The sequence below is a fragment of the Micropterus salmoides genome, unplaced genomic scaffold, assembly GCF_014851395.1.
Source record: "Micropterus salmoides isolate LMB-PRFRI ecotype aquatic unplaced genomic scaffold, ASM1485139v1 Ms_hic_scaffold_18, whole genome shotgun sequence".
In the NCBI taxonomy this organism is placed as follows: Eukaryota; Metazoa; Chordata; class Actinopteri; order Centrarchiformes; family Centrarchidae; genus Micropterus; species Micropterus salmoides.
Window position 1 is genome coordinate 32226157 of NW_024040928.1, and position 23510 is coordinate 32249666.

The 23510-nt window shown below is 43.5% G+C and overlaps 1 protein-coding gene across 1 annotated transcript; it reads right to left on the bottom strand.

Moving 5' to 3' along the window:
- Positions 1-7217: 7217 nt before the first annotated feature.
- Positions 7218-22338, bottom strand: LOC119908586 (NLR family CARD domain-containing protein 3-like). The gene is made up of 7 exons (XM_038726372.1): positions 22271-22338; positions 21917-22066; positions 20876-20989; positions 13156-13234; positions 9960-10189; positions 7709-9520; positions 7218-7572 (listed from the first exon to the last, which is right to left on the bottom strand). The coding sequence occupies exons 1-7, from the start codon at positions 22321-22323 to the stop codon at positions 7218-7220; spliced, it is 2793 nt and encodes a 930-aa protein (XP_038582300.1). The 5' UTR covers positions 22324-22338.
- Positions 22339-23510: the final 1172 nt, after the last annotated feature.

The window sequence follows — 23510 nt, forward strand, 5'->3', positions numbered from 1 at the left end:
CAGGTGCACATTTTAGATAGAGAGAATGGATGGTTTGAAAGAGGTGTCAAGGAAGCCATTTACACCTGGGTTGAGAAACCATCGGTAGAGAGGGTCTATTGCTGTTCTTAAATCACTTCCCAGGAAAGTTAACAAACGTTACCTCTTGGCCTCAGTTGAAGATGCCAACAATGGCCATTCAGACTTGGCCACGGGTGGTTCAAATGAACATAACAACTGTCGTTACAACAGCCAGGAGCACTAACAAACCAGTAATGATCTTGGCAAACGACCCAACAGAGGTTACATAGCTGAGTTTCAGATACAAGAATTGTAGGGCAAATACGAGTTTGCAGCAGTGAGGTAATACTTTATCTTTCCTACTCTTGTGGTGCTATTTCTTTGCACTTTTACTGAGCAATCCACTAGAATCTGAAGGCCGGCTGAGCAAGATCAAACAACTGGGTGTGTGTCCCACCCACTGAAACCAAGCTTTTGTCTAGTTAATCTGGAGGGAAATCTCAGCTGGGTGAAAACAGTTGTAATTCCCAACACCTGTGTGCAATTAGACTCATACTAGTTCAGTGAAACCTACCACTGAACCAACCTATCCTTGTGTGAAGACCTACTTGGGTAAAGACCAGCGAGTCTACCTGTGCAAGGCCTTGGGTAACGACCAGCAAGTCTACCTGTGCAAGGCCACCTACAAGAGTAGCTTTTCCTTTTCTGTGGCACACCTACTCACCTAAAGCTGCTGACTACAACTACACTTAGGCCATGTGCTACTATACTATTCCTGTTGTCTCTGGTCCACGCAAGACGTATCTTGCCATCAGGCACAGAAATCAGGCACTCCTCAAGCCTTTAAAACAGGCACCACCCACATCTGTTTACTTGTCTGTTGGGTCATGGAACTTGTTTCTTTTTTTTTTTCTTTTTTTTTTATAGACATGGAGGCGAGGCTCAGTGATTTAGAAGTCCGGCTCCGCACCATGGTAGATCAGTCGTGAAGTTAGCGAAGCCAGCGGCCATAGTTAAGTGCATCCCTGGGGCCAGAGCGGGCGACATTGAGTCTTATTTGAAACTGCTGGCTAAGGATAAACGTAAATACAGTAAGATTGTTATTCACGTCGGCGGTAATGACTCCCGGTTACGCCAATCGGAGGTCACTAAGATTAATGTTGAGTCAGTGTGTACATATGCAAAAACAATGTCGGACACCGTAGTTTTCTCTGGACCCCTGCCAAATCTGACCAGTGATGACATGTACAGCCGCATGTCGTCATTCCGCCGCTGGTTGTCGAGGTGGTGTCCAGCAAACGATGTGGGCTTTGTTGATCATTGGCAGACTTTCTGGGGAAGACCTGGTCTGATCCGGAGAGACGGCATCCAACCCACTTGGGAAGGAGCAGCTATCATTTCTAGAAATCTGGCCAAGTTTATTGGTGGACCAAATCCATGACAACCCAGAGTTGAGACCAGGAGGCAGAGTCGCAGTTTAACACACTTCTCTGCCCTTCTTTTTCAGCAGTTACCCACCCAAAACCCTACGTAGAGTCACAGTCTAACACACTTCTCTGCTCCTCCATTTCAGGAGTTAATTAGTGAAAATCCTATAGTGACGGTGTCTGTCCCCCGACCATTGAAATTATTTAAAAAGGTAAACAGAAGAGGAGCTGTGCATAAAAACTTCATAAAAATTGAAACCACAAGAGCAATAGTGCAAACGAATAGGAGAGTTAAATGTGGACTCTTAAACATCAGATCTCTCTCTTCTAAAGGTGTACTAGTAAATTAACTAATATCAGATTTATGAATTTATTTTGTCTTACTGAAACCTGGCTGGGTGATGGAGAATATGTTAGCATAAATGAATCCACCACTCCCAGTCATATTACTACTCACATTCCTCGAGGCACAGGCCGAGGAGGTGGAGTTGCAGCTATCTTCGACTCTAGCCTACTAATCAGCTCTAAACCTAAACCAAACTATAACTCATTTGAAAGTCTTGTTCTTAGTCTTTCGCACCCAAGTTGGAAATCACTGCAACCAATTCTCTTCGTTATAGTGTACCAAGCACCTGGCCCGTATTCTGAATTCTTATCTGAATTTGCAGAGTTTTTGTCAACTTTAGTCCTTAAAACGGACAAAGTTATTATTGTAGGGGATTTTAATATTCATGTGGACGTTGAGAATGACAGCTTTAGTACTGCGTTTATCTCTCTGTTAGATTCCATTGGCTTCTCTCAGAGTGTTCATGAACCGACTCACTGTTTTAGCCACACCCTCGACCTTGTTTTGGTATATGGTATTGAAACTGAACATTTAGTGGTATTCCCACAGAATCCCTCTTTATCCAACCACTGTTTGATAACTTTTGAGTTTGTATTGCTGAACTACACGCAATTGGGCAAAAATTTCTATACAAGATGTCGGTCTGATAGTGCTGTAGCTAAATTTAAGGATGCGATTCCATCAGCTCTAAATACATTATCTAGTCACAAAGTAACGGAGGACTCCTATGCTAATTTCAGTCCCTCCCAAATCGATAATCTTGTTGATAAAGCTGCAGGCTCGCTGCGAATGACACTCGACTCTGTAGCCCCTCTAAAAAAGAAAATACTAAAACAAAGACGGTTAGCTCCATGGTATAATACTGAAACTCACAAATTAAAGCAAATATCGCGGAAACTTGACAGGAATTGGCGTTCCACCAAAGTGGAAAATTCTCGTTTAATTTGGCAAGATAGTCTTAAAACTTATAGGAAGGCCCTCCATAATGCCAGAGCAGCGTACTACTCGTCATTAATAGAGGAAAATAGGAACAACCCCAGGTTTCTTTTCAGCACTGTAGCCAGGCTGACAGAGAGTCACAGCTCTATTGAGCCAAGTATTCCCATAGCTCTCAGTAGATACGACTTCATGAGCTTCTTTAATGATAAAATTCTAGCTATTAGAGACAAAATTGGCACCGACTTATCTCTTAACTCAGGAACCTTAGAAACAGCTGTAGAACCAGATACATGTTTAGACTGTTTTGCTTCACTCAATCTTTACCAACTAACTTCAATAATTTCTTCATCTAAACCATCAACCTGCCTCTTAGACCCCATCCCGACTAGGTTGCTTAAAGATGTTTTACCCTTAGTCAGCACTTCTATGCTAGATATGATCAATCTATCTCTATCAACAGGCTATGTACCACAGTACTTTAAAGTAGCTGTAATTAAACCTCTTCTGAAAAAGCCCAAACTTGATCCGGATGTTTTAGCCAACTATAGACCTATATCTAACCTTCCATTTCTCTCTAAGGTTCTGGAGAAGGAAGTTGCTAAACAGCTATGTGACTTTCTACAGAGCAATAGTTTATTTGAGGATTTTCAGTCAGGATTTAGAGCTCATCATAGCACAGAGACAGCACTGGTGAAAATTACTAACGACCTCCTTATTGCATCAGACAAAGGACTTGTCTCTGTACTGGTTTTATTAGATCTTAGTGCTGCATTTGATACCATTGACCATCAGATCCTATTGCAGAGACTGGAACATTTCATTGGCATTAAAGGAACCGCTCTAAGCTGGTTTAAGTCCTATTTATCAGATCGATTTCAGTTTGTACGTGTTAACGATGAGTCCTCCATGCACGCCAAAGTTAGTCATGGAGTTCCTCAAGGATCTGTCCTCGGACCAATCCTCTTCACTTTATATATGCTTAGGCAATATTATCAGGAAACATTCCATAAACTTTCATTGTTATGCAGATGATACTCAGTTATATCTATCGATCAAGCCAGATGAAACTCATCAGTTAGCTAAACTTCAAATGTGCCTTCAGGATGTTAAAACCTGGATGACTTGTAATTTTCTAATGTTAAACTCAGATAAAACTGAAGTTATTGCTCTGGGGCCCAAGCACCTCCGTGACGCATTATCTAAAGATATAGTTTCCCTGGATGGCATCGCCCTGGCCTCCAGCACTACTGTGAGGAATCTTGGAGTTATCTTTGATCAGGACATGTCGTTTAAGTCTCACATTAAGAAAATTTCAAGGACCGCCTTTTTCCACCTACGTAATATTGCGAAAATCAGGAACATCCTGTCTAAAAATGATGCAGAAAAACTAGTCCATGCATTTGTTACTTCTAGGCTGGATTACTGCAATTCCTTATTATCAGGCTGCTCGAAAAAGTCCGTTAAGACTCTTCAGCTGATCCAGAATGCTGCAGCACGTGTTCTGACAGGAACCAGGAAAAGAGATCACATTTCTCCTGTTTTAGCTTCTTTGCATTGGCTTCCAGTAAAATCCAGAATAGAATTTAAAATCATTCTTCTTACCTACAAAGCTCTTAATGGTCAGGCACCATCTTATCTTAAAGAGCTCATAGTACCTTACTACCCCACCAGAGCACTTCGCTCCCAGAATGCAGGGTTACTTGTGGTTCCTAGAGTCTCCAAAAGTAGACTTGGAGCCAGAGCATTCAGCTATCAAGCTCCTCTCCTGTGGAACCAGGTTCCAGTTTGGGTTCAGGAGGCACACACCATCTCCACATTTAAGAGTAGGCTTAAGACTTTCCTCTTTGATAAAGCTTATAGTTAGGGCTGGCTCAGGTGAGTCAGCTCAGTCTCCTCCTATTACTTCCTGCAGGTTTTCTGGCTCTGGAGCTGTGGAGTCTGGATCTGTGGCTGCGGGTCACCTGCTGCCCCCGTGTTCCTCTGCTGCAACGACTATTGTTACTAGTCCTATTGTTATTATAATCATTAACATTACGACTGTTACCATTAACACTACTATAAATATCTGCACCATTTTTCATTTAGTCTATAGCAACCTTTACTGTCTGTACCCCTCTGTGTGTATATTGTGTAGGCTGCTCTCTCTCTCTCTCTCTCTCTCTCTCTCTCTCTCTCTCTCTCACCCCAACCGTTGGAGGCAGATGGCCGCCCACCCTGAGCCATGGTTCTGCTCGAGGTTTCTGCCTCTTAAAAGGAAGTTTTTCCTTGCCTCTGTCGCCTAGTGCTTGCTCTTGGTGGGAACTGTTGGGCTTCTGTAAATAGCATCACAGAGTATGGTCTAGACCTGCTCTTTTATGAAAAGCACTGAGAGATAACTGTTGTTGTGATTTGGCGCTATATAAATAAAATTGAATTGAATTGAATTGAATGGAACTGCCAGTCGACAGTTAACAAAGCTGACTTTATCACTGCTTATTCTAACACATTTTCTCTTGGGCTACTGGTGCTCACTGAGACCAGGATCAAACCAGAAAACTCTGCTACCCCCGCTGCGCTGTCCACCAATTACTCTTTCTCTTTTGGGACTGGGGTTCTTAATTTCCAACAAATGGAAATTCGCACAGCTGCTACTCCCGAATCAATATGCCTCTTTCAAATACCATGCTGTCTTTGTGTCCGCTCCGGTAAAGGTCTCTGTGATTTTCGACTTCCTCTCTCTCATTCAGTCCTTTGATCTAACACTGGTTCAGAAAGCTGGCAAGGTGCTTGTCCTCGTTCTTGTCCGCAACTGTGCCACAGAGTGCCTAACAGTCACACCTCTACATGTGTCTGACCACTATTTCATTCAGTTCACGGTATGCCTACAGGAACAGCCCATTGTTCCAACACTGTTTGTCTCACACTGCCACAACCTCCGCAACCTGTCTCCCACTCACTTTTCCTCAGTGGTAGCTTCCGCTCTACCTTCCCTCAACACATTTTCTTCACTTGAGGTCAATGATGCCACACAATCTCTGTGCTCTACACTAAGCTCATGCCCGGATAGCCTGTGTCCTCTATCCACCAAGCTTGCTCGCAGTCCTACTACATCTTTTCCCCTGACCTCCCAGGTCAATGGTTCTTCACTCTACTCGTTTACTCCTCTCACAGAGAGCGAAGTATCAGAGCTCCTGACCCATAGCCGTCCCACTACATGCCCACTGGACCCGATTCCTACGAATCTCCTCCAAGCCATATCTCCTGCTGTGGTCCCAGCAATCACTCATGTGATAAATACTGCGTTCTATCTTCTGTCTGTAACAGAAGCCCTAAGGTCAGCTAAAGCTGCAGCCCAATCCTCGGTTCTTATCCTGCTTGACCTATCAGCTGCCTTTGACACAGTCAACCACAAGATCATGCTATCTGCTCTCTCTGCAATGGGCATCTCGAGTAAAGCACTCCTGTGGTTCGAATCCTACCTCTCGGGGCGTTCCTACAATGTTTTGTGTCAAGGACAATTATCCTCCTCCCACTGCCTCTCCACAGGGGGGCCCCAAGGCTCAGTGCTTGGGCCCCTTCTCTTCTCAATTTACACCACCTCACTGGGGCCGATCATTCGCTCGCATGGCCTCTCCCCGCCAGGCGATCCCACCGTCTCAACGCGGATCACGGACTGTCTCTCAGACATATCTGCATGGATGAAGGCTTGCCACCTTCAACTAAACCTCTCTAAGACTGAACTCTTGGTCATTCCAGCCAAGCAATCTATCCACCATAAAATCAAACTACAAATTGACTCCTCAACCATCACCATCACCAAGGTGGTGAGAAACTTGGGTGTCATGATTGATGACCAGCTGTCCTTTTCAGACCATGTTGCTGCTGTCTCTCGGTCATGTTGCTTTGCTCTATACAACATAAGGAAAATCACGCCCTACCTCACTCAGTACACCAACTAGATTCTGGTACAGGCCATTGTTATCTCGCAGCAGCGCGTCTGGCTTTTGATCAGCCCAAAAGGACTCATGTCACTCCATTACTCAGTGACCTCCACTGGCTCCCCGTGTCGTCCAGAATCAAATTCAAGTCACTATTGCTTGCATACAGAGTGACTACTGGGTCTGCACCATCTACCTAAACTCCATAATACAAACTTATGTTCCTTCTCGGCCGCTATGCTTCTCCAACGAACGCCGCCTGGCTCTGCCATCCCTTCACACAAAGCAATCCCAGTCCCGGCTATTCTCATCTGTGACACCACGATGGTGGAACGAGCTACCACACGCCATCAGAGCAGGGGTGTCCCTCTCTAACTTCAAGTAGCTCTTGAAAACTCATCTCTTCTGAGAACACTTCCTCTTATAACACCTCTACCTCGCACTTCCTGTGTTATTCTTCTTCTAATTATCTTGTATTAATTGCACTTTTTTGTTAACTCTTCCTAACTAACTCTCTCGGCAGAGCCAGCTGGCGTTCGTTGGAGGAGTGCAGTGGCCGAGAAGGAATGTAAGCTTATATTATGGAGTTTAGGTAGATGGTGCTGACCCAGTAGTAGGTCTATATGAAAATTTAATAAGATTTTTTCTTGTTTTGTAGTACAGTGATTTAAGACAAGGGGAGACTTCTGTTTTTATGAAACTGAAAATTGCTTGAGGTAAATTGCTCTGCAAAGCCAGTGTGACACTAAACAATGAGCTTAATTCTGACCTGAGAGTTTCCAATTTACAGTGAGGACTTCCCAGTCCAGCAGACAGCAGTTTCACTCCTGAATCCTGTAGATTGTTGTTACTCAGGTCCAGCTCTCTTAAACTAGAGGACTGAGAGTCGAGAACTGAGGACAGAGCTTCACAGCTTCTCTCTGAGAGGTTACAGCCACTTAGTCTGGAGGATTGATGAGACAAAAAAACCAGTTTGTAATGGATCATCTATAAAACATAAAAATGTACAATGTATTGTATTTAAAATATCAATTCCAAAAACCCCTGCTAACTAGTAATCTACTGATCCTTCCACCTACAGAGCTTTGTTGGAGGCTTTGACCACTGGCAGTAGCCTCAGAAGAGCCTCCTCTGAAGCAGAGTATTTCTTCAGATCAAACACATCTAGATCTTCTTCTGATGACAGTAAGATGAAGCCCAGAGCTGACCACTGAGCAGGAGAGAGTTTATCTGTGGAGAGACTTCCTGAACTAAGGTACTGTTGGATCTGCTCCACTAGAGAACGATCATTCAGTTCATTCAGACAGTGGAACAGATTGATGCTTCTCTCTGGAGACAGATTCTCAGTGATCTTCTTCTTGATGTACTCAACTATCTTCTTATATGTCTGTGAGCTACTTCCTGTCTGTGTCAGCAGACCTCGTAGGAGACTCTGATTGGTCTGCAGTGAAAGACCCAGGAGGAAGCGGAGGAACAAGTCCAGATGTCCATTTGGACTCTGTAAGGCCTTGTCCACAGCACTCTGGTAGAGATGTGTTAGTTTAAGTTTGTCTCTGAATACTTTTGACAGATGGGATGTTGATTGTTCTTCTGACAGCAGATTGACACCAGAGTTGATGAAGGTCAGATGGACATGAAGAGCAGCCAGAAACTCCTGAACGCTCAGATGGACGAAGCAGAACACCTTGTCCTGGTACAGCCCTCTCTCCTCTTTAAAGATCTGTGTGAACACTCCTGAGTACACTGAGGCTGCTCTGATATCGATGCCACACTCTTTCAGGTCTGATTCATAGAAGATCAGGTTGCCTTTCTGCAGCTGCTCAAAAGCCAGTTTTCCCAGAGACACAATCATCTTCCTGCTCTTTTTATTCCAGTGTGGATCTGTCTCAGCTCCTCCATCATACTTGATGTTCTTCAGTTTGGACTGAACCACCAGGAAGTGGATGTACATCTCAGTCAGGGTCTTGGGCAGATCTCCTCCCTCTCTGGTCTTCAACACCTCCTCCAGAACTGCAGCAGTGATCCAGCAGAAGACTGGGATGTGGCACATGATGTGGAGGCTTTGTGATGTCTTGATGTGGGAGATGATTCTGCTGGCCTGCTCCTCATCTCTGAACCTCTTCCTGAAGTACTCCTCCTTCTGTGGGTCAGTGAACCCTCTGACCTCTGTCACCATGTCAACACACTCAGGAGGGATCTGATTGGCTGCTGCAGGTCGTGTGGTTATCCAGAGGCGAGCAGAAGGAAGCAGTTTCCCCCTGATGAGGTTTGTCAGCAGCACATCCACTGAGGTGGACTCTGTAACATCAGTCAGGACCTCATTGTTGTGGAAGTCCAGAGGAAGTCGACACTCATCCAGACCGTCAAAGATGAACACAACCTGGAACTCTTCAAAGCTGCAGATTCCTGCTTCTTTGGTTTCAGGAAAGAAGTGATGAACAAGTTCCACCAAGCTGTACTTTTTCTCTTTCAGCACATTCAGCTCTCTGAAAGTGAATGGAAATGTGAACTGTATGTCCTGGTTGGCTTTGTCTTCAGCCCAGTCCAGAGTGAACTTCTGTGTTAAGACTGTTTTCCCAATGCCAGCCACTCCCTTTGTCATCACTGTTCTGATTGGTTCATCTCTTCCAGGTGAGGCTTTAAAGATGTCTTCTTGTCTGATGGTTGTTTCTGGTCTGTCTGGTTTCCTGGATGCTGTTTCAATCTGTCTGACCTCATGTTCATCATTGACCTCTGCAGTCCCTCCCTCTGTGATGTAGAGCTCTGTGTAGATCTGGTTCAGAAGGGTTGGGTTTCCTGCTTTAGCAATCCCCTCAAACACACACTGGAACTTCTTCTTCAGGTTAGACTTGAGTTTACGTCGGCACACTGCAGCAGTTCCTGAATGAAGAAATAAGAAATGTGATTAATAAGTGGATGCTACAGTAAATCTGATAAATGTAAAATTTAAAACATCAAGATGGTATTTATTTTCCTCCTTCATGAAATCTCATCAGCTCATCAGTTTGTGGTGATGGAGCAGTGGATTAGACGCATGCCATTGGTGTGAGAGACCCGAGTTCAACTCCCAACTGTGACATGTCTACCAATTTGACCCTGAGCAAGACACTTGACCCCTAGTTGCTCCAGAGGAATGCGACCTCTGACATATGTAGCAATAAGTCGCTGTGGATAAAAGCATCAGCAAAATGAATAAATGTAATGTAAAGTAATCAGTTGTGAACAGTTTCTGAGTTTCAGCCCAGAAGAATTCATAGATCTGATCCAAATGTGTGTTAACAGCAGTGTTGCCTCCATTTCCATCATGTTCAATCTGTTCAAATCCTCTTACTGCTCTGCAGACGCTCAGCCAGCTCCTCCTGCTTCATTCTCCTCAGGAAGTGCAGTGTGATCTTCAGAAATGCCTCTCTGCTGCTCCTCCTCTGCTCCTCCTCCTCACAGTCCAACACCTCCTCCTCCTCCCTCTGACTCTCTAAGAATTCTGAGTAATCTGGACTCAGAACTCTCTGGAACTTCTTCACCTCGTTCTTCACAAAACTGATAATGTTTTCCTGGAGCAGCTGGAACAGAAGAAAATGTAAAGTTGAACTGGTAGAAGTCAACATCAGATCATCTGTGACAGACAGAAAGCCTGCTGGTCTGCAGAGTGCAGCATGGATCAGAATGAGGCTTCATCATTTAGTTTGTGGCTGTTTACACTAGAAATGCCTCAAGCAGTGATTTTTAGATCTCACTTCATGATGGCAATGATGACGCAGCACGTAGTTGCAGTGGCTCTTTGTTTGTGTTTGTCCTATCTACATTGTGCTGGGTGGACTACCAGCTCAATCTTATCGAGATTGTAGCTTGCAGTGAGAGGAGTGTTGCTACACCTGAGTTTCTCTGCTCACACAACATACCAGTGGACACAGCGAGAAGACCCGGCCTCCCATGGATCACCATCATCGGGCAGGTGGCGAAGGCGGTACAGGGAGAGTAAACACGAGCGAGGCTGCGGGGCCGGCGTGATAATGAGGCTATGAAGGTAGCCACACAAACCACAGCTTCAAAGTGTTTTCCTCACCAACGCCAGATCACTCGCTAATAAAATGGATTAACTGAGGGTTTGGGTTGGGTGTCAGTGTTAGCTGGCACGTTTACTGGTTACTATTTGTACTAACTACTTTCTTATTTCAAGTTTTAATTATCGCCTACTGCATTCTCTACCTTATTTGTAAGTGCTCACTTATTGAATCTGCCTCCTTTCCTTTCACTTGTGAAACACTGAATGAACAGTGTTTTTCTTCTTACAAGCCTTCAGCAGTGTCTTCCTCCATCTTGTTAGAGAGTTTGTGAGTAGACAGCTGCGTGCAGATGTAGAGGGAGCGGCGGGGCTGCACGGTGAGGGACAGAGAGGAGCAAACACTGGCAAGACTTTACAGAAACCTAATAATTAACTCAACATCAAACTAAACTGGTATAAACGTTGTCTAATTTTACATCTCTTTTGAAATTATATCATATAATGAGGTATACCGCCCAACCTAGTGCATATACCCCCGTTAGGAAAACCGCTCCTATCATCACAAAGACTGTTAAAACTTGGCCAGATGGAGCATCTCACCAGCTCCAGGACTGCATCGACAGCACAAACTGGGAAATATTTGAACATGCAGACCTTGAGGTGTTCACCGACACTGTACTGTGCTACATTAAGAACTGCACAGATATTGTAAAAGTGGAGAAACACATTTGGGTCTATCCCAATCAGAAGCCCTGGATGACCAGAGATCCAGGTCAACATGGAGATCCAGGTCCAGCAGCTGCTAAAAGAAAGGAACACCGCCTTTGGATCGGGTGACAGGGCTCTTCTACAGCGTGGCATAGGCGAACCTAAAGAGAGGCATTGGGAAGGCCAAGTTGGACTACAGGAGGAGGATTGAGGACCACCTGAGCAGCAACAACAGCAGACAGGTGTTGCAGGGAGTCCAGCATATCACCAACTACAGAACCAACCTTGGAGCTGCCGATGGTGATGCCTGACTGGCAGAGGAGCTGAACCAGTTTTTTCAATTCCAGAAGCAGCCATGCTACTGTCAGTGGTCCGCAACAACCCCATCCTCACGGTGGAGGAGTGTATGATGAGGCGCACTCTGCGAGCTGCCAACTTGACTAAGGCATATGGTCCTGACTGCTCTCTGGACATGTGCTAAGGGACTGTGCAGACCAGCTGGCTGCGGTCTTCACTAGGATCTCCAACCAGTCTCTGTTCCAGACCATTGTCCTATCCTGCCTGAAGTCCTCCACCATAGTCCCTCTGCCCAAAAAACAACCATCACTGCCCTCAATGACTACCGGCCAGTAACACTCACCCCCGTGGTGATAAAATGCTTAGAGAAACTGGTCCGGAGTCACATCATGTAATTCATCGCTCCCACCTTTGACATCCACCAGTTTGCGTACAGGGCAGCAGGTGCGCTACGCTCGGCTGCTCTTCATAGACTTTACTTTTACTTTTAACACCATCCTCCCCTATAGACTGGTGTCCAAACTATCACACTTGGGACTTCCACACTCCAACTGTTTTTGGATAAAGGACTTCTTGACAGAATGCACACAGAGGTTCAAAGTGGGCCCCATCTCCACAACCCTCAGCCTCTGGCTCCCCACAGGGTTGGCTGCATAGTCCCCTGCTCTATATTCTATATAACTCCACCCCCACCCACCACAGGAACACTATGGTCACATTTGCACATGACACCATAGTGGTGGTGTGGATCTCTGTAGGTGGACACATCCCCCCCAGAGACGAGGTGATGCAGTTGACGGTGTGGTGCAGAGACAATAATCAGTTGCTCTATACAAAAAAGACTAAGGAGTGCATTGTGAATTTCAGGAAGAAGAAAACAGACATTCAGCCAATTTTCATTAACAGACTGTATCAAACTTCTGCTTTCTGGGAGTTAACATCATGGAGGACTTGCCCTGGGGTGCAAACTCAGTTGAGTTGGTGAAGAAGGCCCAGCAGAGACTTTACTTCCTAAGAGTCCTCAGGAAGAATAATACCCCCCGAAAAGTGCTGGTGTCCTTTTACTGCTGCTCTATAGAGAGTCTACTGACCTACTGTCTGTAGGAGCTCTTCAGGGTCATCAAGGTCGTACAGAAATCGTCGGCTGCCCCAACACAGTTCTCAATGGAACAGGAAAGCACAAAACATAGTGCAGGACTCATCACACCCTGGAAACCGAATGTTTGAACTACTGCCATCAGGCAGATGATACAGGACTCTCAAAACAAGAACAAACAAATTAAATACTGCCAAAAATTAATTCACAAATGCAGTTTACAGTCACTTTACTTTTACGAGTGCAATATTGCTGAATGAATGTCTGAGTGTGTCTTTTGTTTTTTTTTATGTTTATATATTTTATTACCTGTCTTGCACTGAATAAGGACTGCACATTTCACTGAACTGTTACAATGACAACAAAAATATTCTATTCTTTTCTATTCTAGCAGTAGTAGCTGAGCTTGTACATTTACACACCATAAATATGGAGTCCAGGTCTGTTTGATGCTGCCGGGCAGACTGACCACTGGGAACCTTTAAGCTCTGCTGATCAACTCTGTGGAGAAAATATTCATTTTAATTATTAAATAATAATTTAATGTCATTTCACTTCAAGAATGGAGTGATGGAACAGGACCTGTTCTCAGGTGATCCAGATAGTTCCAAATACACCAACACCCTTAGATTAAGTCAGCACCAATAATGGATCATGCTTTTCTGCAGCCCCCTTCTAGCACTCGGAGATATTAGATCCCAGAAACACTAAAGGTTTCCACAGCAGTCACCGTGGTGATGGCCATCCATTGTTCAGCCTGCATCTGAAGGCTGACACTGTTAGTTTCTCTAGATGTCTCTGCAGAATCTCAAGCTTGTTCTAAAACTGAATGCTGAAGACAAAATGTTTTTATTCTGAAGAATCCATTATTCCACTGCACATCTCCCGGCCATTTACACACCTAATGTTACTGAAATGGTCCAATTTTATAAACACCTGGGAAGTTGGCTCGACAGCGGTGTCTTTTAAACATCATGTGGAGCAACTGGCACAGAAACTAAAGATAAGAATGGGTATCTTATGTCAGAATAAAGACGGTTTGTGTCTTGAGGAAAATTATTGTACAATCAATAGAGCTGAGCCGGATACTCCGCTGAAGTATCTGGTACGGATAAAGTACTTTTGCCGAGTACGAGTATGAGTAATACGAGTCAATATCTCAATTCAATTCAATTCAATTTTATTTATATAGCGCCAAATCACAACAACAGTTATCTCACAGCGCTTTTCATAAAAGAGCAGGTCTAGACCGTACTCTGTGATGATATTTACAGAAGCCCAACAGTTCCCACCAAGAGCAAGCACTAGGCGACAGAGGCAAGGAAAAACTTCCTTTTAAGAGGCAGAAACCTCGAGCAGAACCATGGCTCAGGGTGGGCGGCCATCTGCCTCGACCGGTTGGGGTGAGAGAGAGAGAGAGAGAGAAAGAGAGAGAGAAGAGAGTGAAAGAGAGAGAGAGAGAGAAAGAGAGAGAGAGAGAGAGAGAGAGAGAGATGTAAGGAGAGAGAGAGGGGAGGGAGGCAGCCTACACAATATACACACAGAGGTACAGACAGTAAAGGTAACGTTGCTATAAACTAAATGAAAAATGGTACAGATATTTATAATAGTGTTAATGGTAACCATCGTAATGTTAATGATTATAATAACAATAAGACTAGCAACAATAGTCGTTGCAGCAGAGGGTGTCGAGCAGGAACACGGGGGCAGCAGGCGACCCGCAGCCACAGATCCAGACTCCACAGCTCCAGAGCCAGAAAACCTGCAGGAAGTGATAGGAGGAGAGAGGAGAGAGACGAGAAAGCACAAGACTACCAGAAAGGGGAGAAGTTGTGTTAGTAACATGCAATAATGGGATAAGGTTGCATACAGAGGGAGAGAAAGTAGAGGAGAGAGGAGCTCAGTGCATCATGGGAAATCCCCCGGCAGTCTAGGCCTATAGCAGCATAACTAAGGGATGGTTCAGGACTCACCTGAGCCAGCCCTAACTATAAGCTTTATCAAAGAGGAAAGTCTTAAGCCTACTCTTAAATGTGGAGATGGTGTCTGCCTCCTGAACCCAAACTGGAACCTGGTTCCACAGGAGAGGAGCTTGATAGCTGAACGCTCTGGCTCCTAGTCTACTTTTGGAGACTCTAGGAACCACAAGTAACCCTGCATTCTGGGAGCGCAGTGCTCTGGTGGGGTAGTAAGGTACTATGAGCTCTTTAAGATAAGATGGTGCCTGACCATTAAGAGCTTTGTAGGTAAGAAGAATGATTTTAAATTCTATTCTGGATTTTACTGGAAGCCAATGCAAAGAAGCTAAAACAGGAGAAATGTGATCTCTTTTCCTGGTTCCTGTCAGAACACGTGCTGCAGCATTCTGGATCAGCTGAAGAGTCTTAATGGACTTTTTGAGCAGCCTGATAATAAGGAATTGCAGTAATCCAGCCTAGAAGTAACAAATGCATGGACTAGTTTTTCTGCATCATTTTTAGACAGGATGTTCCTGATTTTCGCAATATTACGTAGGTGAAAAAAGGCGGTCCTTGAAATTTGCTTAATGTGGGACTTAAACGACATGTCCTGATCAAAGATAACTCCAAGATTCCTCACAGTGGTGCTGGAGGCCAAGGCGATGCCATCCAGGGAAACTATATCTTTAGATAATGCGTCACGGAGGTGCTTAGGCCCCAGAACAATAACTTCAGTTTTATCTGAGTTTAACATTAGAAAATTACAGGTCATCCAGGTTTTAACATCCTGAAGGCACATTTGAAGTTTAGCTAACTGATGAGTTTCATCTGGCTTGATCGATAGATATAACTGAGTATCATCTGCATAACAATGAAAGCTTATGGAATGTTTCCTGATAATATTGCCTAAAGGAAGCATATATAAAGTGAAGAGGATTGGTCCAAGGACAGATCCTGAGGAACTCCATGAGTAACTTTGGCGTGCATGGAGGACTCATCGTTAACATGTACAAACTGAAATCGATCTGATAAATAGGACTTAAACCAGCTTAGAGCGGTTCCTTTAATGCCAATGAAATATTCCAGTCTCTGCAATAGGATCTGATGGTCAATGGTATCAAATGCAGCACTAAGATCTAATAAAACCAGTACAGAGACAAGTCCTTTGTCTGATGCAATAAGGAGGTCATTAGTAATTTTCACCAGTGCTGTCTCTGTGCTATGATGAGCTCTAAATCCTGACTGAAAATCCTCAAATAAACTATTGCTCTGTAGAAAGTCACACAGCTGTTTAGCAACTGCTTTCTCCAGAACCTTAGAGAGAAATGGAAGGTTAGATATAGGTCTATAGTTTGATAAAACATCCGGATCAAGTTTGGGCTTTTTCAGAAGAGGTTTAATTACAGCTACTTTAAAGTACTGTGGTACATAGCCTGTTGATAAAGATAGATTGATCATATCTAGTATAGAGGTGCTGACTAAGGGTAAAACATCTTTAAGCAGCCTAGTCGGGATGGGGTCTAAGAGGCAGGTTGATGGTTTAGATGAAGAAATTATTGAAGTTAGTTGGTAAAGATTGAGGGAAGCAAAACAGTCTAAACATGTATCTGGTTCTACAGCTGTTTCTAAGGTTCCTGAGTTAAGAGATAAGTCGGTGCCAATTGAGGGCAGGTCTTGGTGAATTTTGTCTCTAATAGCTAAAATTTTATCATTAAAGAAGCTCATGAAATCGTAACTACTGAGAGCTATGGGAATACTTGGCTCAATAGAGCTGTGACTCTCTGTCAGCCTGGCTACAGTGCTGAAAAGAAACCTGGGGTTGTTCCTATTTTCCTCTATTAATGACGAGTAGTACGCTGCTCTGGCATTACGGAGGGCCTTCCTATAAGTTTTAAGACTATCTTGCCAAATTAAACGAGAATTTTCCACTTTGGTGGAACGCCAATTCCTCTCAAGTTTCCGTGATATTTGCTTTAATTTGCGAGTTTCAGTATTATACCATGGAGCTAACCGTCTTTGTTTTAGTATTTTCTTTTTTAGAGGGGCTACAGAGTCCAGTGTCATTCGCAGCGAGCCTGCAGCACTATCAACAAGATGATCGATTTGGGAGGGACTGAAATTAGCATAGGAGTCCTGCGTTACTTTGTGACTAGATAATGTATTTAGAGCTGATGGAATCGCATCCTTAAATTTAGCTATAGCACTATCAGACAGACATCTTGTATAGAAATTTTTGCCCAATGGCGAGTAGTTCAGCAATACAAACTCAAAAGTTATCAAACAGTGGTCGGACAAAGAGGGATTCTGTGGGAACACCACTAAATGTTCAATTTCAATACCATACACCAAAACAAGGTCGAGGGTGTGTTAAAACAGTGAGTCGGTTCATGAACACTCTGAGAGAAGCCGATGGAATCTAACAGAGAGATAAACGCAGTACTAAAGCTGTCACTCTCAACATCCACATGAATATTAAAATCCCCTACAATAATAACTTTGTCCGTTTTAAGGACTAAAGTTGACAAAAACTCTGCAAATTCAGATAAGAATTCAGAATACAGGCCAGGTGCTCGGTACACTATAACGAAGAGAATTGGTTGCAGTGATTTCCAACTTGGGTGCGAAAGACTAAGAACAAGACTTTCAAATGAGTTATAGTTTGGTTTAGGTTTAGAGCTGATTAGTAGGCTAGAGTCGAAGATAACTAACTCCACCTCCTCGGCCTGTGCCTCGAGGAATCTGAGTATTAATATGACTGGGAGGGGTGGATTCATTTAGGCTAACATATTCTCCATCACCCAGCCAGGTTTCAGTAAGACAAAATAAATCAATATCATAATCTGATATTAGTTCATTTACTAGTACACCTTTAGAAGAGAGAGATCTGATGTTTAAGAGTCCACATTTAACTCTCCTATTTGTTTGCACTATTGCTCTTGTGGTTTTAATTTTTATAAGGTTTTTATGCACAGCTCCTCTTCTGTTTACCTTTTTAAATAATTTCGATGGTCGGGGGACAGACACCATCACTATAGGATTTTCACTAAGTAACTCCTGAAATGGAGGAGCAGAGAAGTGTGTTAGACTGCGACTCTGCGTAGGGTTTTGGGTGGGTAACTGCTGAAAAGAAGGGCAGAGAAGTGTTAGACTGCGACTCTGCGTAGGGTTTTGGGTGGGTAACTGCTGAAAAAGAAGGGCAGAGAAGTGTGTTAAACTGCGACTCTGCCTCCTGGTCTCAACTCTGGGTTGTCATGGATTTGGTCCACTAATAAACTTGGCCAGATTTCTAGAAATGAGAGCTGCTCCTTCCCAAGTGGGATGGATGCCGTCTCTCCGGATCAGACCAGGTCTTCCCCAGAAAGTCTGCCAATGATCTACAAAGCCCACATCGTTTGCTGGACACCACCTCGACAACCAGCGGCGGAATGACGACATGCGGCTATACATGTCATCACTGGTCAGATTTGGCAGGGGTCCAGAGAAAAGTACGGTGTCCGACATTGTTTTTGCATATGTACACACCGACTCAACATTAATCTTAGTGACCTCCGATTGGCGTAACCGGGAGTCATTACCGCCGACGTGAATAACAATTTACTGTATTTACGTTTATCCTTAGCCAGCAGTTTCAAATAAGACTCAATGTCGCCCGCTCTGGCCCCAGGGATGCACTTAACTATGGCCGCTGGCTTCGCCAACTTCACGTTTCTCAAAATGGAGCTGCCAATGATCAGAGTTGGTTTCTCAGCGGGTGTGTCGCTGAGTGGGGAAAATCTGTTAGAAACGTGAACAGGTTGATGATGCCTCGTGGACTTTGAATGCTTACGACTATTCCTCCTTCGGACAGTCACCCAGCCCCCCTTTCCTGGCTGCACAGGAGATGCCGGAGGACGGCTACCAGAGACTAACTCAGGCCGTTCCGCACCGACTACCGGGGACTGGCTAGCTACAGTAGCTAAAGACTACCAAGATCTACCAGGTGCGGAGCCGGACTTCTAAATCACTGAGCCTCGCCTCCATGTCTATAAATAAACTACACTTATTACATGTACCATTACCGCTAAAGGAGGCAGAGGAGTAACTAAACATCTGACACACCGAGCAGGAGAAAGTAGGAGAGAGAGAGGGAGAAGGAGAAGCCATCGCTAGCTGCTAAGCTAAAGTCGCTAACGGCTAAGCTAAATTACTGTAGCGTCAGTTACCAAAACTTTAGAACAACTATGAGATTGAACAGCAGTCACTAAAAGATGGAAAGAACTGTGAGTGCTTAGGCAAAATTACTGTAAGAATAAGTGTTTAGTGGACAGTTGGCTGCTGTAATCAAACAAATGTAACTGTTATTTAGCGAGAGCAGCACAACACGGTACCAACACACAAGCACCGGAAACGGAAATGAGTCGACACGCTTACCGCAATACGTCAGCACGTTCCTCGGACGAAGAAGAAGCAACAATATCTGTGCTCGGATTGAATAAAAATCCTCATTGGGTAGCTGACTGTGTCTGCGTTCTGTGATAGTAGTCACAGCGCCCCTCCCCGACACACATACAGATTTATTGTGTTGCTGTGTCCCGCTCCGCTCTGCTCAGAAGGTCGCTGACAGTGTGAATGTCTAAATGAACAGGTGTAGTCTATAATAATGCGTTGATAAAAAGGGTTCTCATGAGCTGTATGAAAATATCAGCCTTATTCTTTCAGCTCGGCTGTGTGTCGGCGTTTCAACATTAAAAGACTCGGGCTTACTTTAAAAAAAACTTGTCGTCACTTCAAAAATTAGATTAATTTATTTAACACACTCAAAAGTGTCCAAACATTGTTCTATATCCCTACCAAACTGCTCATAATATTCAGCCTCACATAAGAAAAATAAAATCTATTTATTTTAACGGCTGCGTCAGGGTGTGTGAAACGGACTGGGAGCAAATAAAAAATATTAAACACATTTAAAGGCAGTAAGTAGGCTGATCCTGCTGTACTGTAAAAACCTGCAGGCAACATTAGCCTGAGGCTTTTAATCAGTCTCTGCAGGATTATTTTATATGATATTATAGTCAAGAGTTTCTCCACATCACTGCTGCAAACATAAAGCAGCCTATTGGCTAAAACAGTCTGTGGGATTTCCTACAGATGGTGACGTCATTTTCCAAGAGAGCTGATTGGTCAGTAGGCGGCGTTTTCACAGAGTTGATCTCTTTTCTGGAACAGAACCTGCTCCGGAGCAGGTTAGCCTTCAGCATAAGATACCATGGAGATCTACCCCGGTAAGAAGTGAACCACTCCTGGTACTGAAAACCCAGAGTTCACCCTGAAGTTACCTGGATAAGCTCAAATCCTGCTTCATGGTACAGGCCTCTGGTGTGGAAATAAAATTTAAAAAAAAGAACCACAAAAAAAAAAAATCACACCGATCATAAAAAAAATTCAAAGTTAAAAAAAGAAAGTTATGTTGAGTATGAAAACTCTTGTTCATTACATTTTACTTCATAATTGCAATGTGTTGTATTCATTATTGCAAAAAGCTCAGTGCTGATGCCTTCATGTAGTTTTCTAATCAGCAATAAATATAACAATTTCTGATCAACCCATATCAATTGCATGCTTAAAATAACATACCGGTTAAAGCCCCGCCCATTTCAAGACAACCCGACCCACTTCTGGGTTAAATTCCACCCACTTCCGGGTTAGGCCCCAGTCCGAGTACAGATACAGATAATTCATATGGTTAACACAGATACATATACAGGTAGAGATAATGCTGTACTCGCTCATCCCTAACAATCAATCATCATGTCTGTGACTTTATTTTCTAGCTGCTCATTCTAGCCTAAAACATCTTGATGCAGTTCATCATTGTGCTTCGTGTTTCATTACAGGAGATGAAGATTGTCCTCATCAGTGTGAACCATATAAAGCAGCAGGCCGGTCTTAAAACTTGAGTGTCTCGTCCAACCGGCTGATTGTAAAATTTTAACTTCAAATCTATTTGGTAAAGTTTGTGACTGTTTCTGCTGTAACAAGATGCTGCAGATGTTCTTCCAGTCTGTGATGACCAGTGGTGGTCGTCAAACTGTGTAACTTATCCTGCTGTGTTGCAGTGTGGACATCCTTCCAAGACCTGATACCTTATACAAATACATTTTGCCTGTGACAGTCAAAAAAACAACACAAACAATAAGATTCTCACTTTTGTTCAGCGCGGTTATGTCCAGCTTTGAAGTCAACATGGAGATCCATAGACCAGTCGCTCTTCATGGACATACCGCTGGGTTCAGGAGGGCCTGGTCTCTGGTGATGGATCCTTGTGTGAACAAAGACTTCAATAAGCGACTTTATTGTCTCAGTGATCCTTTTAAGAGGATTATGAAGCAGTAAAAGTACCAGACAGCGGGACTACTGAGAGGCTGTTCTGCTTGTCATTAGCATTTAGAGGACAGTTATGGACTCTTTTGTTTGTATAAAAAGATAAAAAGTCAGGGGCCGAAGTCATTATGGGTCATCTTCTGAGGAAATCTTTATGTGATGTCGTACCAGATTTGTTAACTGTGCAACCAATAGTTGTAGAAATATTTCACTCTGGACCAACAGACAGACAATACCAGCACTACAGCAGCACCTCTAGTTTGTTCTATAAAGTCCAAGGCATCACATGGCTCACAGATATTACTGGGGCCACTTTGCCAGAATAACTGCAGCTCAGCAGCAGGGAGCTTGGTAACAGTGTCTGTTTGCATCATATCCAGATTAAAGCTACCTGAGTAAGAATGTTGGACCCTGACACCAATTAAACACAACACAGGGAAGCTATTGGCAGAGAGCTCATGTTAGCACAGACAACACCCTGTCAGCAGTGTTCATAGTTCAGTGTTCATAGTTCATATTTCATCAGTAGAATCTCTCTCCAGTGCGTTATGTGGATTATCCAGAGGAGCAGGAACACTGTTTCTGAAAGTGATGTCACTGTTAAACGTCACCTTTGAAAGTTGTGAACTTCACTAAACTTCCTTCACCTCCATGCACTGAGGTGAAACCTCAGGCAAATATCTCCAAACCTGAACTAATACACCAAAACTGTCCGACTGAAAGATCCCAAATTTTGGGTGAACAGACCATATAAATCGCTGCCCTCCTGTCTGTAACTGATTTGTTCCTTTTTGCTGCAGTTAATGTTTGTGTGAAAAGTGAGAAAATTAAAGAACATGAAAAATTTTACATTTTATATTCTTACCGTTGATCAGCAGAGTGGTGTCCACTTTTGACCTCAGAAGTTTCAAACATCAACTGGAGATCCTTCACTGACTTACGGCTTGGTGCAGGTCCACGTTCACTTCCAGGTCCAGGTCCAGGTCCAGGAGAGTCTGGTCTCTGCTGACGGATCCTAGTATGAACAAAGACTTGACAAATCAGTTGGGTCCTCAAAGCAGATTTAATACATATATTTATGTGTTGGTGTCTCTGGTAGTGAGTTGTCGGCTGAATCTGCAGTTTCTCTGTGTTACAGAGTTTATAGCAACTTTCAGTTGTTGTTTATCTGTCTGGCTGCAGCTTTACTGTGAGCAGCTCAAAAATATATTTTATTCACCTCAATTGTCCTTTGAAAATAAGAGGAGGCTCCATTGAATGGTCACTCTTCATGGACACACAGCTGGGTCCAGGTCCAGGTCCAGGTCCAGGTCCAGCAGAGTCTGGTCCCTGCTGCTGCTCTGGGCTTCAACACAACACACACAGAGCTTTGAGAGTGAATAATGATGGTGGAGTGATTTGAGTCCTGGACAGTTAGAGATCCTCATCTCACCTCTGAGCTTTGGTCTGGCTGTCATGTTCCCCACACAGAGTGCTTTTAGAGGGAGGGACTCCCTCCTCTCTGTCCTCACACTGATTCATAGCAGAGCCCACACCTTCACACAAACACAACAACATGCTGAGAGAGCTGCACTCATTCATTACAACAAGCTTTACATCTCAGATCATCACTGCTCTCTACCACAGTGTCATTCTTCATTCCACCACCTGATGGAGCCAAACGGAAGACATTATTTCAAACATTTCAACTGTGGACAAAAGAAACTACATTAGATTCATTTCTGTACAGCTGTGCAGTCTTCAGAGAAAAAAGAGAAACTGTCCCCAAAACCTTAAAAAGTCCTTTAATCTGAATAATTTACTTTCCACCTGAACTTCACCCCAAAGAACAACAGAAAAAGGAGGTGTGGTGAGAAAATGAAATATATAACTTTGTACTATGTTGCCAGAAATGTAATAAGTTAAATTTTTCATAACCTACAATAAAATCATGTTTTTAAGATATATATAAACTCAGGTATGTGTCATGTTGAGGGACTGTTTCATATTAATGAGGTATAAGGATGGTTCATATAGTCTAAGAGGAGATGTCAACAGTATTTCTGAGACATTGTTAAAGTTTTCAACTCTTTATTACCTGCTAATCACAAACCACGCCAACTGTAAACACCTTTAAACTCTTTTTGCAGAACTGTGGACAGTGAACATCCCTTACTAACTGAATAACTCTGGTTGTTAAATGTTACGTCAGTGTTAACCTGACTGAACAGGCTGACAATAAAACTAACAGCCCACACCTGGCAACAAGAAAAGCTTTCGCACAAACAAACTGTTTTAAAGAGTTTGTGTTCACTTTCTGTCAGATCTGTCACTGCAGAATCACATTACTTTAATAAACAGTCAGTGTTGAGTTCAACGCTATTAAAACTATTTTTATTGATCAGATTGGTTTGCTGTCATACCCTTGCTAGCTAGCGATAGTGTTACTAGTGTAATTGCAGCAGATTTCTGATCAATAA

What these genes read in the sequence shown, in the direction of transcription:
- LOC119908586 (XM_038726372.1), bottom strand. Translation starts at nt 22,323, where the DNA reads ATGAAGAGTGACCATTCAATGGAGCCTCCTCTTATTTTCAAAGGACAA. An exon ending in ATTTTCAAAGGACAATTGAG is followed by an intron (nt 22,067 to 22,270) that starts GTGAATAAAATA and finishes TGTTCATACTAG; the next exon opens with GATCCGTCAGCAGAGACCAG. An exon ending in AAAGCCTCCAACAAAGCTCT is followed by an intron (nt 7,573 to 7,708) that starts GTAGGTGGAAGG and finishes TCAATCCTCCAG; the next exon opens with ACTAAGTGGCTGTAACCTCT.